The sequence below is a fragment of the Mobula hypostoma genome, chromosome 7 (assembly GCF_963921235.1).
Source record: "Mobula hypostoma chromosome 7, sMobHyp1.1, whole genome shotgun sequence".
Classification (NCBI taxonomy): domain Eukaryota; kingdom Metazoa; phylum Chordata; class Chondrichthyes; order Myliobatiformes; family Myliobatidae; genus Mobula; species Mobula hypostoma.
In genome coordinates, this window is record NC_086103.1 from 34,149,307 (window position 1) to 34,166,633 (window position 17,327).

Sequence of the window (17,327 nt, forward strand, 5' to 3'; positions counted from 1 at the left end):
AATTCACTTTGAACTTTGAACAATCGAAATTTGGGTCCCCTGATCTGGAGCATTTGTTTCAGTGTGCCTACAACCTTGAATGAAGTCCAAAAGAATCAGTAAAGCAAATTATTGTGAGACAATTGTTTGAACTGCAAACAGAAACTGAGATTTAAAAGTCTGAGCGGAGTGAAAGGAAGATCATAGCACAGCAGCTGCGTTTCTGGCAGACACGCGGCTACATTTGGTAAATGCACTACAACTCCCAGAAATCGTTGCGAAATACGTTTGTGCCGATTTGTCCTCGGTCCCGGGAGTGATCCCCTTGGCAACGGGATGGCCGCGCTGTCAGTCGGGGACACGTGACGGGTTACGGTTCTTTGTCCTGACTCACGCGAGGATGGGGATGTCAAGGAGAATGACGTAATGTGAAAGCTCCTAATTTAAAGGGAGGGCGGGGAAAGCGAGGGGAAAGGGTATGATTGTTGCAGCTTTCTCTCTTAGTCTCGCTGGGATCCAAAGTGTTTGTTTCAAGTTGTTGCACGAGGAAAATATAGATTAAAAATGCCACATCCTGTGACTCTTTACGGACCGTCACCCTGGGGCTTTAGATTAGTAGGAGGCAAGGACTATAGCCAACCCTTAACAATTTCACGGGTAAGCTACACCTCTCCATGGGAGAAACGCATTGGAAAGCTTCTCTTTCATTTCACTTGTAGTTGTTTACTCAGTGTTGAGGTCATCCTCGAAACCAGAGATTGCTGGCGACAATGTGTTAGTTTTTTCCTTTTGATTTAAGGTATTTGCAACACGTTGAGGGAGTCTGCGGATGTTATAACTTGCAGCAAAGTTTTTCAGAGCAGTTGAATACAGAAATAATACTGGAATGGCTATATAGTTTCTTTTAAATTTGGTTTGAGGATGAAATGTTAAAGTATTCCCGCCAGCCTCCACCCATTCCATGAGGATTTGGGGTTTTGTATTTTACAAGCACCGATTGTTGTTTAATATTTAATATATACTTTTTTTAAAAAATATACCCTTTCGATGAAAGTGTTGTACAATTGGGGGACCAGGTTTCGTACTATTTGTACAGTACTTGGGATACTGGAACTATGTGCTAATTTAGATGTTTACTTGGTATCTTGTCCTGGACTTGAGCTCTTTAAAACAATCACATCTATTATTATCTTGAGGGCATAACGGGCTACAGATCATGTCTTAATAAGTGAGCTTTTGATGAGTTCAAGCCTTATATGCATTAAAATTAGGCTTGTTTTCCGGTGACTGGTGAAATGAGACTTGTTGAAAATGCTGAAAGCAGTTTCTCATAAAACATGAGCGACTGAGTTCAACAAGGAAAGTTCAGTCTCGAAGGGAAAACACTACTTGGACACAAATGCTGTACTTCTCATTGTGAATGCAACTTTTGGTTGAAGCAGTAACTTCCACGCGGTTTAGTTGAAATGATAGCGTTTTATAAATCAGATTTTTTTTTAATACCGGTGGTTTATGTATAACTTTTTTGAATGACCATTAAAGTTATTAAATCTCTTGAATTCTAGTTAACATCACTAATACACTGCATGATTTTTACTTGCTGAAATAAAATTTCCATAGTATGCGCATACGTATATCCCTGCTTGGTTTGGTTCCAGTTTAAGTAAGTTCATTAATTGGGAGTTTGGCAGAATTCGCAAGGGACAATAAATCATAACTACATCTTGTAAAGGAGAGCTTTAAAGTGGCGCATCTAGTGCTCAAGGGGCGTTTTGGTATTAATTCTTGGTATGATTAAGTCAATTTTCCATGTGTATCACGAATCCTATCAAGATACTTAAAGGGAAACGTCACTTGTATTAATACCCAGGCACAAACATTTCAAGGAATATTTGCCTCCTTTAATGTGTGTGGATCAAAGGCTTAATCAATTGTTTGGGGGTAAAAGAGGTTCAAAAGAAGTTGACTAAAAGCTGGCAATTTATAACTGTTTTTCACAAAACAAAATGATCAGTCTGTTTAAACTGCTATCATATCAATTTGGAGTGCACCTTGAGAACAGATCAGTGTATATGTACTGTTAAAGTTGATAAATGTGGTTTGTGAATTAAATTCCAATGTACTGGGTTAAAAATTCTATTCTGTAGCACAGCATTTTTATTAAAATGAATAGTAGGAACAGTTTGTACCAGAGAAAACTATGCCAAATGTACTTTCCAACTCCCTACATGTTCCTCTCAGAATATGATATCCATGCATTCTGTGTAGTGCTGTAACGTCAGGAGGTAGCCAATGAATGACTGATTTGCTGTTGGATATTGTAGTGCAAATACTTGTAATTTATAAATGAATACAGCAGAAAGCCTAGGTATACGGTTCCAAAGTCTGTTTCTTGCTGAGAAACAGAGTCCAACACTGAGGAGGCAACTGTTATCTTTAAGAATGGCCTTTGTCACACTAGCTATTATATTCATAATGTGTGTCCTGATAATAACATCTAGATTTGGTGGGTACTTCTTGCTGCCCACTGGTAATCAGATATGTGGTTATTGACTAAATAAACCACTCATTTCAAACAAATTTGCCCCAAAGGTGACTCTCTGCTTGAGGCCACAGTTGACATTGCATGGATGGAGACCATGGACTAGTTTGTGATCCCGAAGTTATACCGGAAATAATACGCATTTCCTATGTGATTGTGTAGAATGATAAACTTTAACATGTATAAAACATTGTATATTGTTGGAATATTTCTCTGTGGCTTTCAGGAGCTGGCAGACAGTCTCCACCCCTTCCCAAACCCAGCACAGATTCAAGGCATATTTCTGTGTGCAAATGAAATATAGATACCACATCTATAAATAGGATAAATTTGAGATCACATGGACTAAAACCAAACCTTCAGTGAATCCGAGAAATGGAATTAATTTCAGGCTGCATTGTAATGGTAATGTACATTGTTACATTGTCACATAGCTCACATTTTATCCAAATCCATTCCTTTCCTTAACCTTGACATTTAGCAATTGTCCACTATATACATCTAATTTGCAATCAATACCACATTGATTCTTGTGTCGTCATTTCAGAATCAGGTTTATTATTACAGACATGAGTTGATAAAATTGACTTGTGGTAGCTGTATATTGCAAGCCTTAAAAACTACTGCGGTACAAAAAAGATGCAAATTTAACCTTAAGAGATCGTTCTACTTTGTGGCAGTCATAATGATCCTTCTGACATTTTCTCTATAATTCTGTGTAAAACAGACAGAAGGATGCTAATTTTAGATTAGATGATATTGGTTCATGGTGAGCCATTAGAGTAATGGTAATTGTGATCTGTCGCATAGTAGGGAAAGAGTGGTTTTTGTTTGACCTCTCATTTTAAGAGTAACACACCAAATGCTGGGAGAGCTCAGCAAGTCAGGTGGTATCTAAGGAAAGGAATAAAGAGTTGACATTTCTAGCTGAGACCCTTGATCAGGACTGATGTGTATGAGTACTTGATGGCTGCCATGTACAGGATGGACAGGAGGGTTTGTCTCGGTGCTGTATTAATCTATGACTATTATTTGGAGTGCAAAAGGAGTCATTGCAGATCCACAGCTATAAAAGTAAAGAAGTCAAATCAAAAGTGTGGCCTAAAAAGAAAATTTAAAACAAAGTCCCTTCTAAATTTGAGGATGGGCTGAATAATTAAATTGAAATTGTGTGCAGGATTAAGACTGGGTAAGTTTTCCTCCTCGGAAGTGGGGTAAGATATCAAATGCAGTGCTTACTGTGAACAATTTCTAGAATAATTTACTGGGTATTAAGTTGATATTTGTGCATTTGGTTGTTGCTAAATGTTAAACTGAAAGTTTGGAGCAGAATGCTTTGTAGATTAAAATGGTCCTCGATCAATTTGACAACTTCCACTTAAGTAAGCTGCACTCACTCAGATAATTTTGTTATCTGACTCTTCAAATCACTTAATCTGTGAAGGTGGTTTAAACAGCATTGCACTTAAAATCAAATTCTGGTATGAAAATAACCCCTAGTTAATTAGCTAGAAATACTTGATATTGTGCTTTTACAATCCATAATTTTTATTTAAAATTGTCCCTGTTAAATACATTAGTCTTAAATCCCTTTTTTTTTCTGAAATTTGAGAACGACGGGGAGTTGGTGTAGTGTTTAGAATTTCGAAAATTTTAAAAAATTTCAACTCTTATTTTGCAAATTCTTCATGTAGCAAAATTCTGTGATGTCAGTTTTATCTCAAAGGTAAACTTCATTCTTAAATAGTTTTACATTTTTAATATGTTTTACTTTGTATTCATTATGTCATTCGATCTATACAGGGGCTTCCCAGGTTACAGATGACTTGTGGAAGTCTCACTTTATGCAAAAACTATTTTTCAAGATAGTAATCTTTTGTGACATTCATTAATGACTGGATACTGTATGCATTTTAATTGGCAATGTTACAGTTAATCAGCGACATAAGAGAATTATAGAAAGTGTACTTATCGTGATCTGATGTGTTATTGTAGAAAATAGGTGTTTACTGACTTGAGCAAGCCGCTTACGGGCACATCTCAGGAATAAAACTCTTGCATAATCTGGAGACTGCCTATTTTCATGCTGTTATTGGTTCTATTCTTTTTCTGGTACAAGTCACTGCTATGTCATATGGCATTCTTGGATGAAACAAACTTTTAAGTGCCAAAGAAGTTTTTATACAGGGCTGAGCTGATCAGTCTAGTGACAGCAGGACTACAGAATCCAGTCCTTTCTCACAAAGCTTTTACCAAATGTGAGCTTCTGCAGAGCAGTTAGAACTGTTTAGAACAACAGTTACAATACCACTGTGCATGACACTAATGACACAAATGACAATTGCTTAACCAAGCTGTTTTTACTCACATTTGAAATTAATGGAGTAAGAAGATTCTTAATGCGTTTATGGAGTTAAAATGAGACCAGATGTTACCTTGAGCTTTTCTGTCTATTATTGGTCTTGAAATTCAGAGAAAAATGAGAAAATCTACAGATGCTGAAACCCCAAGCGGCACACACAAAATGCTGGAGGAGCTCAGAAGGCCAGGCAGCATCTCTGGAAAAGAGTACAGTGGACGGTTTGGGCTGAAACTCTTCCTCAGGACTGCTGGGAGGAAACAAAAAGCTGAGGAGTAGATTTAGAAGATGGGGGGGGTAGGGAGAGAGAAACACAAGATGAGTGAAACCTGAAGGGGAGTGATGAAGTAAAGAGCTGGGAAGTTCAGAGATCAGAATTTCAGATTGTTATGATGATCCGTAATCAGAATCGGGTTTATTATCACTGGCATGTGACATGAAATTTGTCACAGGACTGTCCTTTCTACCAGTTCTCCCACAGTAAATTCAGCAGCTGACCATCTTCTGACTGTGACCAAAATATCATTGATAACTGATTTTTCAAATTAAATCTTGGAATGGAAAAGAAAATTACATTTTTATTCAGGTTCCACTGCCATTTTTGGGTTTGAGAACATAGTTTGTCATGTGCATGGGTATTTATTTTCAATTTTCATGGAGAGCAAGTTTACAGGTAAGGATGGGAGTAACCTTACTCTTCTTTCCTTCAATCTTAGAGACCGTATAACAGTTTAAAAAATGTATATATGTCAATATACACACAATCTATCTGGAGCCCTACCAATAACAAAAGGTTGAATTAGAATTAAAAGCTTTGGCCAAAACTATTAATGCCATAAAATAGATAAGCATGGAGAAACTCCAAAGCAGGTTTCAAGCTCCTTGCCAATCAATCTTTGATTAGAATATTTATTTGGAATAAACATTGTGTTGCCCTATGCAAGCTGAAGTTTCAATAGATATTAGCTAGTCAGTCTTTTTGGTTGACTGTGTTTTATAAAACTCCCACCTGTTTGGACTACATTACATTTTTTTAATATAAGATCTGTATTAAGCTGGTGCAAATTTCTGAAGTTAAATAGAGCTGATGTTTTGAGCTGAGACCCTGGGAGTGCATGCTGTGCATTATTCAATGTTAATTTATTAAATGAATTATTAATGGTCCTGCAGCTGCAGTACATGTGCTTGGAAATGTACATTTTTGGAAGCTGACTTTCAGTTGGATGTTTTTCTTGTGCTGACCATGAAAGAAAAGACATCTACAGAAGTTTCCTTTACCAACCTCCCCTTGCTCATAACACAACCCTGGAAGACATGTAATGACTTTCCACATAGTGGCCTACTTTTCAATAAAGAAACATAAGTGTCAAAATTTATCAGTGCTGCCTTAAGCCCACGCAGCCTTTAGCTATTTACGCAGAAGCATTCAAAGATCAAGTCAAACTTAGTATAAAGCTCACAGTTAACTGAGTAGCAACGATCCCTACTTTGTACACTGGGATATGGATTACATACTGTAAGTGGGTTCCAATTACTGGGAAATTACCAGTAAGTTGCCACCAAATGTGGTAAGTTATCAATGAAACAACATGCAGCTTTTGCAGGTCCAATGCAATGACTACTTCATTCTTTATAACAGGATGCATTCTTTTTCATTTGCCACCTCAGCGCCACTTCACAGGTTCAGGCACCATAGTTCAATCTGACTTTGTGTGCTGCCTTTGCATATTCTAATGGTGACTGCAATGGATTTACACTAGGTGTTTCAGTTCCTACCACTGGATTAGTTGATGACTGTGTAAGTAAGTGGCAAAACAGGAGCCGTTGATAGGCACATGGAAAGAATATATTGCAGGAGAGGGATGAAAGGAGGTTGCTCTGCTGGGAGAAGGCAGGATGATTTATTGAATGCTTTCCTGTGTCATAATAAAAGTGGCCGCTCAATTAATCTGGTGATGTGTTAAGGATATTCTTAAAGGCTCCCTTGCAATCAGTACCTGTTTCATGTCTGCCCAAAATGAAGATGTGTCTTAGATGGAATTGCTTTACAGCCCAGAAGCACAATGACCATAACCTCCCAAAACAACACTCCCACCTTCCCTGTCAAGCACCACATTTGCCTCATTAGCCAACTCAGAACTAGAGTAGAAGCAAGATCATTTTAAGGAAATTGATTCTATAAAGTCTTCTCAAAGTTCAAAGTATGGATACAATATACAACCTTCAGATTCATCTCCTTACAGGCAGCCACAAAACAAATACACCAAATAGAACTGACATTTTTTTTAAATTGTCAAACCCCAATGTGCAGAAAATCATACAAACAATAAAAGTAAGCAAATAATATCCAGAACTTAAATTCACAGGACAGAACTGAAGAACTAAGGTCACAGCTGATCCAGGAGCCCATTAGTTGCAGGCCACAGCCTCAGTTCAGCACAGACATGAGAAAACCTTGTGGAGCAGCAAGTCGAACACCAGCCCGCCCCTTTCATCTGGGTCCCACACCTGACTTTTTCAATCTAGCGTAGCATTTAAATCGACCAAACATTGGGTTGCTCTTCGCTCTCTGACATGGACCCTGCCGCTTCAATACACTCTTGGGCCTGGGTCCTGCTGGCTCGATTTGGCTCAGCGGTTAAATGGGTGAAACCTCAGCTTGTTCCTCGCCCTAATGTTTGGGCCCTACCGCCACAACTGTGCTTTGCCTTGGTTCTGTTGCTTCAAATCACCTCCAAGACCACTCCAGCAATGGCCAGAAATTGCTCTCGGGCCTGGACCCTGCCGTTTCGACTTTGTCACTTTGAGTCGCCTCCAAATCCACTCCTGAAATGGCCATATATTGGTTCATTCCCCACTCTCAGGCATTGGTTGCACCATCTCATTCAGCCAGTACTTGCTATGCTGCAACTGTCCTGCATCTTGGTGACTTCAGTTCACAGCACGAAAATGCCAAGTCATACAGGCAGTTTAAAAGCTCGACTCTGAAAGGGAACCTGCAGGCTATTGATTGCAGTGATTGTCTTTCAGAAGAAGTGTGACTAATAAAGTAATAGTTATTCTTGCTGCCAGCAATTCATCGCTTTACTTCACCAGTGCCATCTTAAATTGGTCTGTGCTTCTGCATTGACAAAACTAAGGGAAAGCAATGCAAGTTCAGACAAAATCCTTTTCATAAAATTAGTGCTCAGTATTCTTTCCAATGATGAAATGTCTTCCATCTTGGCAATAAGGTTATATAATTGTACGTTATTTAACCTACTGTGAAATGTAAGAAGTCAAACATTGCTCTGCTACATCTTTAAGGCCTGTATCTTGAAAGAGGTTTTATTCTTTCCACTGAATCACTTTATTTTCTTGCTGAAAATCTAGTATGTATCCGGACATGAGTACTGAATTGCAATTGAAATACCTAAGTGGTTTGCAGTCAGCATATTGTGGATTTAGTCATGAATTACAGTGATGAATACAGCTGCACTAATCACTGCAGAGTGGTTAGGACATGATCAACTGTGACGTATAGTTCTTACTTGGAAAGACAAATCTAACTTAACCTAATGCAGCTTCTTATAATGCTAATTCTACCAAGATTTCTTTCAAATGGTGGAAAGGATCATTCCTTGAGTAACAAAGTTTAACATACAACTTTGCTGGACTCAATTTCTCATGTTTTTGCAAGTAGTGTTTTTCGAACTTGGAGAAGTCTACTTGTAAAAGAGACGCAGCTTCATTACTGAACTAGTTTTCAAGGTAGACCTAGTAATTTTACAAACGTGTCTATTTTATGACTTTTCACTATTTGCATTATGTACCCCATGATTTCAAGGACTGAGCTGATGGTGTAAGTGGATACATTCTCTTAAAAGTTACTGCTTTAGAAATTTGGAACTGTGCAGATCCTGTGGCTGATTCATGCTGATACATCCCATGGCTGGAAAATCTACTCTGTGAGTCAACGCAATTTTCATTGACTTTCTTTGTATTTACTTTTCCTATATTTCCTGGTTAGTCCAAAAGACTATTATTTGCTGGGATTATTTAGGTGTTGTGTTTTTTTTAATGACTGATTTCTCAGCAGCTTTGAAAGTAAAGTGAAAATTTTTCGGGACTTTCCTTTCCTCAACCCTCAGGCCCAAAATGAGATTGGTTGTCTGAGAAAGAAAATCAAAAATGGGTGCCTTAAGAAAAGGCGGGTGAGCTGGCTCAACGACTATCACCTGGTAGTACTTGCATCCGCTGTGAAGTGTTTTGAGAGTTTGGCCATGGCTAGAATTAACACCTGCAGCAAAGGCCTGGGTCCACTTCATTTTGCCTGCCACCACAACAGATCAACAGCAGATTCAATATGACTAGCTGTCTGCTCATCACTGGACCAGGTGGACAACAGCAAGACCTATGTCAGGCTACTGTTCACTGATTACAGCTCAGTATTCTATGCCATCATCCTCTCAGTGCTAATCAAGCTTAAAAACCTTGAGCCTCTGGCCCTTCCCCTGCAACTGGATTGTTGACTTCTTTATCGGGAGACCAGATAGTGTGGAATCAGATATAATATCTCTTTGCTGGCGATCAGCATGGGTGCTTAGCCCATTTTTCTACTTTGCCCTCATGACTGTGAGCAGGCACAGCATAAATGCCATCTAATGACACCACAGGGTTGCAGACTCAACCAGCCCCATCGTGGGCATTGGCCTCCCCACCATCAAGAACATGTTCAAAAGGTGTCAAGATTACATCAATCGTAAGGACATTTGCCATCCAGGGCATGCCCTCATGTCATTCCTACCATCAGTGAGGAGGTACAAGAGCATGAAGATACATACTCAACATTTTGGGAACAGCTTCTTCCTCTCCGCCATCAGATTTCTGAATGAACAGTGAACACTACCTCATTCTTTTGCTCTCTTTTTGCACTATTTCATTGTTTTTATTTCTTACTGTAACCTATAGTAATTTATGTACTGCTCTGTACCGCTCCAACACAGCAAATTTCATGACATATGTCAGTAATAATAGATGTGATTCTAACGAGACATTCAACATCTGGATTATTGTGTGCTGCTCATAGAGTTCACGTCTCCAAGGAATTTCAGGACATTTCCTTCAGTATGATGGTTGTCCATCGTGTTTGATGGCGGGAAACCTGTGCTGGAGAGTTTTTGAAGCGGTACTACTGTTGCATTGGGCATTCCCACTCTCAGCCTCAGAAATCTGGGTCCAGTGGTATGAACAAGCTTCACAAACTGGGATCTTCCTTGGTTGCAGTGGACGGCCATGATGTCTTCTGTGCCTTGTCTTGCCCTTCACTCTCCGTGGAGTGTTACACTACAGCCTTCCTGGCCACTGGTTCTCATTGTAGATCTCATCCGCCCAGTCCACCAGAGCTGATTTCACAAGCTAGCATGGGCATGTCCCTATCTGAGGTGTGAAGCAACTGGCTGTGCTCACCTGGTTTGGCCCACCTGTTGAAGTTGTGTACCAGGGTGTGGCCACTGTTGCATGCAAACAGCTACTTGGAGCCACAGATGAGAGTTGTCTGGGTGGGACCAAAGGTGGGTAAGCTGCTATAGAATTGCTGCAACACGCTCCATCACCAGAGATGCTGCCCCTCCCTGGACACCCCATACACCCCAACAACACAAAAGTCAGCTTTAACCACTTCTGGAAATCCTGGAAATCCCCAGGTAAGCATAAATTTGGAACAAAGTACCTACAGAAATTAGCATTAACAGTACTGTTCAATTTTCTTTTTACATAAATGGAATATAAGTGAAGGTGAATTTAAAATGTATCATTTGAACGTTGTGCTAATTCCAAACTCTGTTGTTTTACCATTGTGTTGTAATGTCACAAAAGTTGGTAGAACCTTCTCTATTGTCTAATAGGTCATGTCTATGTTGTGTTTTTTTTTGTTTTAACTCTAGTTGTTAATTTTCCTTTAAAATTAAAAAAGAGGAGTATTTCGTAATCTCTCGGATCTATATGGAAGCTCTCCACAGCGATCTTGGATAAAGGATTCCAAAAATACAATACACATGATCTTATGGGTGGCTTTTTGGCTGACCCCATCCCTAATCCCATTTGTCATAAATGATTAGTCCTTTATCTTTGAGACAGTGGCCATCCTGACATGCAGGCACACACTGGATGATATCTCATCTATCGTAGGGAAGAGTGATATTGTATGGTTGGTCAGTCTGCCTCAAAACGTTCCTCAGAAGTAAAATTTTCATGCTTGGGAATATAGTACTTCTGTGAAACAACAACAAATTTCACCACATACATCAGTGATAACAAAAATAATAAACATAAGATTCTGCAGATGCTGGATACCCAGTCCTGGTGAAGGGTCTCAGCCCAAAATGTTGATAGTTTATTTCTCTCCATAGATGCTACCTGACCTGTTGAGTTCTTCCACCATTTTATGTTTTGTTAGTGATTTTAAAAAAAACAGGATTTGTCTTAATACTGCTCTTAATTTCCAAATCCCTTGCTCCCACGTGCTTTAAATAAATAGTTATTTCTTTTACTTCTGCTGTCAGCTAACTGATTTGTAAGTTGATCTTGAGAAGTGGCATTGCATTTGCTATCTTATTTATTTGAATCAGTGGAATTTTTGGAAGGTGGCAGCTAGTGCATCCACAATCTTTCTGGCTGTCTCTTTGGAGATATTAGGATGCCAGTTGTGAGGTCCTGAGAATTTCTTTGCCTTTTTAGATCTTTTATTTTCCTTTCAGTTGGATTTCCAGGGTTTAGTCTGCAGTTTTGATTTGGGGTTCTTGTTAGGAACTTGGCGCCCCCCCCCCCCCCCAGGTGTATTCCCCTAAAGGTTACACACTTTTCCTATCTAGAAGTATGTAACCATTCTTGCCTGGTTGCTGGCTCAAAATTGTAGGTTCTGTTAATAGTATACAGTATTTAAAATAGCCTTCATTGGAAACCTACTGCAGCTCAGTAACTTAGCTGCTCCTAAATCTGAGATCCACAGTAAAAAAAAGAGAAAATGTATTTTGAGGTGTCCTATACAGTATTGAAGTTGATTCTTGCTGAAATAGTACTGTATAAAAAAATTAATGGAAGTTATAAATTGAGCTGTAATCCTAATTGTTTAGTGCCTGTTTTGCAGGCATTAAATGACAGTGGTCTGCAGTGCCATAGAACTGTATAATACACTCCAGAAACTGACCAGTTTGGTTTAACTCCAGTCAAGTTTCCTTCTTGATTAGAGGAAATGTGAAAGTTTTTATCAAAGTTCCACGTTTAGTGAATTATGTTGGAAGGATGCACAGATGCACAATTGTCACCTTTGAATGGCTAAATTGTCTTACGGAGTAGATCACAAATTGGGGCAATTGAGGAATTGGAAGTTGGTATTTGTTTGTTGAGTGTTGTAAGAAGCTGGGGTTGATGGACATGACAAGTTACGAAGTTTAACAAAAAATGGAACTCCTTAATAAAAAAAATTTAAAAAGATACTGGAAATGAATGTTATTCAGCAAGGGCAAAATCTAGTTGTGATTTGCCTGGAAGGCACTGCCAGGGGTAGCAACGGAGTGTGATAGGCACATGAATATGCAGAGATTGGAGCAAAATGGACCATATGTGGTTACCAGGGTTAAGTTTAATTAGGAGTTAATTAGTTTGGCAAACAGTATGGGCCAAAGTGTCTGTTTGATCTATGTACTATTATTTCTGCAATGAAGAATGTTGCTTTAATGCAGAATCTATACCCAGAAAATCAGGGTTGTCTGGGGCACCATCCACCAATTTTTCAAAATACTCTGCTGAAATCTGAAGCTGGAAGCAATTCTCTTTGTAGTTGATTGACTAAGTTTATTTTCTGTTTAAGTTGTGGCAGTGCAGAAAGGTCTTGACTCAGCACATGATAGGTAAAGGGAATTTTTCCAGAAAAAAAGGCAGGAATTAACTTTTAAACAAAAACTTGCAAACATAGTAACTCACCACCACAACCCCCACCCAACATTGTTTAGACTAAAAACATGTTCTGAGTGTGCCCACAAGTCTCCAGAGAACATAATGTGCAATGTCTGTCATCTGGGAAGCAGACAAAAATTCCACTTGTCATTCAAACCATACTGATCCTTTCTCTGTTTTTAAGATAATCCACACCACTGGCCTTAATGTGCCATGTGAAGTTTGTTAAATTAGCATTCAAATCGTGACTGATACCATTTTGTATTGAGGTTTGAACTTTTGCCAATAAAGGTGCTGTACAACATTCTACAAAAGGCAACCAGTTACACATTGCTTTTATAGTTAACATAAAATGTTATGATTGTCAAGTTCTTGGAATGCTTTGCTTTGTTTATACAAAAGTAGAAAATTATTAATGATACTCAGCAAAAAAGATGCAACCTGGATAGGGGATAAAACATTATGTCTATGCCATATAACTCTATGATCTGAAATGGGTCCTTCAGCTCAATTTTTTCATAGTGACCAACTTGTGTAATGCCCATTACGCTGTTAGCAATGAAGGTCCTCCATTTGCCTGATGTAAAAGGATTATTCATTGCTCTTTCTGTAATAATTATTTTTTGATCAGAGTTTTTGGCCCCCCCCCCCCCCCCCCAGAATTTGGTGGACCATTCTTGATTGGGTCTCTACCTTTTGACCTGATTGGCATGGGTGACCCTACCACAAGTCAAAGCTCTAACTCTATCGGACGTAACTCTCCGCGTCGTTGAGGCACAGGAGCCTTCAAACCCAGAAATTTGTGGACCTCTTGGATGATGGTGACCAAGGTACTTATCCAAGATGGTTCCATTTGCTTGAGTTGGCCTGTAGTCCTCTAACTCTTCATATTTATTTAACCTGTCCAAATGGCTCTTTAACTGCTGTAATTGTACCAGCCTCCTCTTCTTCCTTTGGTACCTTATTCCATATAGCCACTACCCTCTGGGTGATGGGAAGAAACTTGTTCCTCACATCCCTTTTAATCCATCTCCTCTTAAGCTCACACTTTCAAGTTTGAGACTCGTGCACCCTGAGTAAAAAGACTGTAGCTAGTCACCATGCTACTAAACCTGTGATCTTATAAATCTGCAAGGTAACCTCTTTACCTCCTTCACTGCGTGTGGGGGATAAACATTCGCAGTTTATCCAGTGTCTCCTTCTAGCTTCAGCCTTCCGGTCCAGGCCATACAATTGTCCTGCAGCTATCATTGAGCAAGAGGTACAGAAACCTGAAGTCGCACAACAGCTTCAAGAACAGCTACTTCAATTTAACCACTTGGTTCTTGAACCAACCTGTGCAACCATAGTCACAACCTCAGCAGAGCAACACTATGACCACGTTGCACCACAGTGGATTTTTTTTTGTCCTTAATTGTACAATTTATTTTTATTTTATTGTATCTTCTGGCAAATTCCAACTCTTCTCCCCTCTCCCTCCCCACCCCATCCTTTTCCCATTCCCTGTTCTGGTTGCCTTTCCACTTCTTCCCTTCTCCTCACCTACCCATCACCTCTCTCTGGTTCCCTTCCCCTTTCTTCCATGGTCCACTATCCTCTCCCATTAGATTCCTTCTTCAACCCTTTACCACTTCAACCTATCAGCAGCCACATTTTACTTCAATCACCTTCATCAGCCACTCGCCTTTCCCTCCCCCTACCACCACCCATCTGGTCTGACCTTTGAGTTTGTACTCCTTCCCCTTCCCCACCACTTTCTGGCATCTGTCCCCTTCCTTTCCTGTGTGAAGGGGGTCAATCTGAAAATTTGACTGTTAATTCTCCTTTTATAGCTGCTCTTTCCCATGAAGTTTTCATGAAAATTCATGTTCCCATGAAATTTTAGATTTGTTTCTCTTCCCGTTGGTGCAACCTAACATGAGTATTTACAAGATTTTCTGTTTTATTTTCTGTTGCTGTTTTAATAGTTTTCCTGCACATTGCTATGACACATGTTAAAGCTTCATAGCTTTGCACCTCCTGTCTTCTGGTTATACATAGTGCTGTAATGAATTGTGTTACTTGCAGGAAAAGAGGAAGATTAAATCACTGCCGAGAACTTATGGACCTAAAACTCCTTTACTTGTGGTACTTGTATCTTGATATTTAACTTGTGAAATTTGTGCTAAATTTGGTCTTTGAAGAGCTTTTCTAATTAAAGTGCATACAAGCAGCAATGCAGTTTGTATTGCAAAGCTTGTGTAAATCTTTTTTTTATTTCCAATGGGAGTGGAAGGGTGGAAATCCATCTGTATCAGATAACTAACTTGAAACTCCACAGGGATGTTATTGTTGCTGCTGATCTTAACTTGGGATGGGAGGAGGGGGTTGGGGATGGAAATGACATTATTTAACTCCAAGAACTTTTCCAGTTTTTCCTTTCTTGATTTCACTTTTAATATGCTGTTTAGCTTCCCGGTTCATCCTATGCTGTATTCAGTGCTTTGTTTTCTTTAGAAAAGAACATTGATCTGTAAATTTAAAGTGCCAGATCATGTCTCTTGTCTTTTTTTCAAAGTGCGGGACTGAGCATGATGTTATCTAGTTATAAATGCCTTTTAAACTTCTGTTCGGTTTTAACTGATTATGCATTATGACAGCAGTTGCAGCAGCACCTTCCCATGGTGTGTTCCATTTATTAATTTAGTGACCTAGCTGGACAGTTTTGCATTCAGTGTTCTCCTGATATTAGTCATACAATCACTCAAGCTGAGTATGATGTTCTCCCAAGAGGTTGCCTATTGGTGGGTCTTCAGGTCGCTATCTAAGCCAATCTGGGATCCACATATTCTGAATCCTGCCCACTTCATCACGTGCTGATCGCCACAGGACATACTCCCTTAATGCAGAATGCCTGTGTGTGACTTTGTTTAACATGGGGAGGCTAATGCATGGGGAAACCACAACGCTCTCCTCAACAGATAAGAGTCAGGGTCCAGAGGCATGGAATGCAAGTTGACTGGGAGCTATTCTTTGCTGCAGCATTCTTCTGCTTTCGCCGCCATTGTAATGTGTCACCCTCTTCCACCAGCTCCATCGTTGGGGTCTTGGTTGGATCGCTCTTTGCCTGGAGCCTTTCCCTTGACCTTGCCCCTATGGGTAACCCCACCAGGAGCCAAGTGCCAGATGGCTAAATTCCAGGCAGCATCGCTCTTCGATCGCAGGATCTCGCACACCTCCCCACCATGATAAGGTGACAATCCTTTGAGAAACCTTTCATGCTACTTCCATTGTCACCTAATTTTCAAGATTGTGTTGCAACCACAAATGCATCTCTGGATGGTTAAATAGTTCATTTGGCATCAGCGTTTGTGGATCTAGAACAGCTGCTATCATATTTTGGAATTTAGGCATGACTTTGTTGGTCAGTATTGAACCAAGTTTAAATGATCCAAACAATAATCCTAATTACTTTCTTTTTAAATCTTTTTATTGAATAAGTATACAAAAAGGTAAGCCATATAGGTACTAATACACTGTTAGAATATAATAAAATTACAGGAGATATTAATACAGGAAAAAAAAGTGATACAGACAATGTAATTTAAACATAACATACTAAGGTAACATAATAGTATACTAATTTTTATATATCAATAGAGAAAAGGAAAAAAAAAACCCCCCAAAAAAACCCACCGTGCAACTAACTAAAAGCAAAGCAAAGCAATGGGCTAACTTGGAACCAAGTAGAGTTAAAGAACTTAAAATCACGTCCTCAAACCCGACCTCCATTAAAAACAGTAAAAAAAAACAAGAAGGGTATATAAATATGGAGCAAAAAAGAGAAGGAAAAAAATTACATTAAATAAAAATATTGAATAAAAGATCTCCAGGTCTGTTCAAATTTAAGTGAGGAATCATAAAGATTGCTTCTAATTTTCTCCAAATTCAAGCATAATATCGTCTGAAAAACAATAATCCTAATTAAAGCCATTATTTAACTTTAAAGACTTGCAGGCTCTAGTTAATTAAAATTCATCATGTGTCCATTATTTTATAATAATTCTCCTGTTGTGCCTAATGTTTTCTTAGAATATAGAAATTTACAATACATTACAGGCCCTTCGGCTCACAATGTTGTGCCAACCATGCAACCTACTCTAGAGAAGGCGGGTTCATCTAAACACAGTTGTCCATATTAGACTTGAACTCCATTTTATTCCAATACTAACTTGCACTAGCTCCTTGTTGAATAACACCCCAGTATCACAAAGAGTGATCAAGATATTCAAAACTCTCCATTGTCTTGACCATTCTTCAACTCAGAATTCTCAAAACTAATCAGTAAACTTCAAGACCAGGGCCTCGTATCTTCTTGTGCAATTGGATCCTGGCTTTCCCCCAGTCAGTTCGGATTGGCAAAAACATCCACTGTTGTAGGCCATATCAAAGGTGGTGATGATAGGAGATTCCATAGTTAGAGGAATAGAGAAATTCTATGGATGCTATGGAGACACATTCTAGGTGCCAGGA

General features: G+C 39.2%; 1 protein-coding gene across 1 annotated transcript in view; it reads left to right on the forward strand.

Annotated features, from left to right (window-relative positions):
* The first annotated feature begins 454 nt into the window (after positions 1-454).
* LOC134349226 (PDZ and LIM domain protein 4-like) overlaps positions 455-17,327 on the forward strand; it is a 109,718-nt gene continuing 92,845 nt past the window's right edge. Inside the window, exon 1 of the mRNA XM_063053237.1 lies at positions 455-636. Coding sequence (XP_062909307.1) covers positions 544-636 — 93 coding nt within the window. The 5' untranslated portion in view covers positions 455-543. The remainder of the gene's footprint in view (positions 637-17,327) is intronic.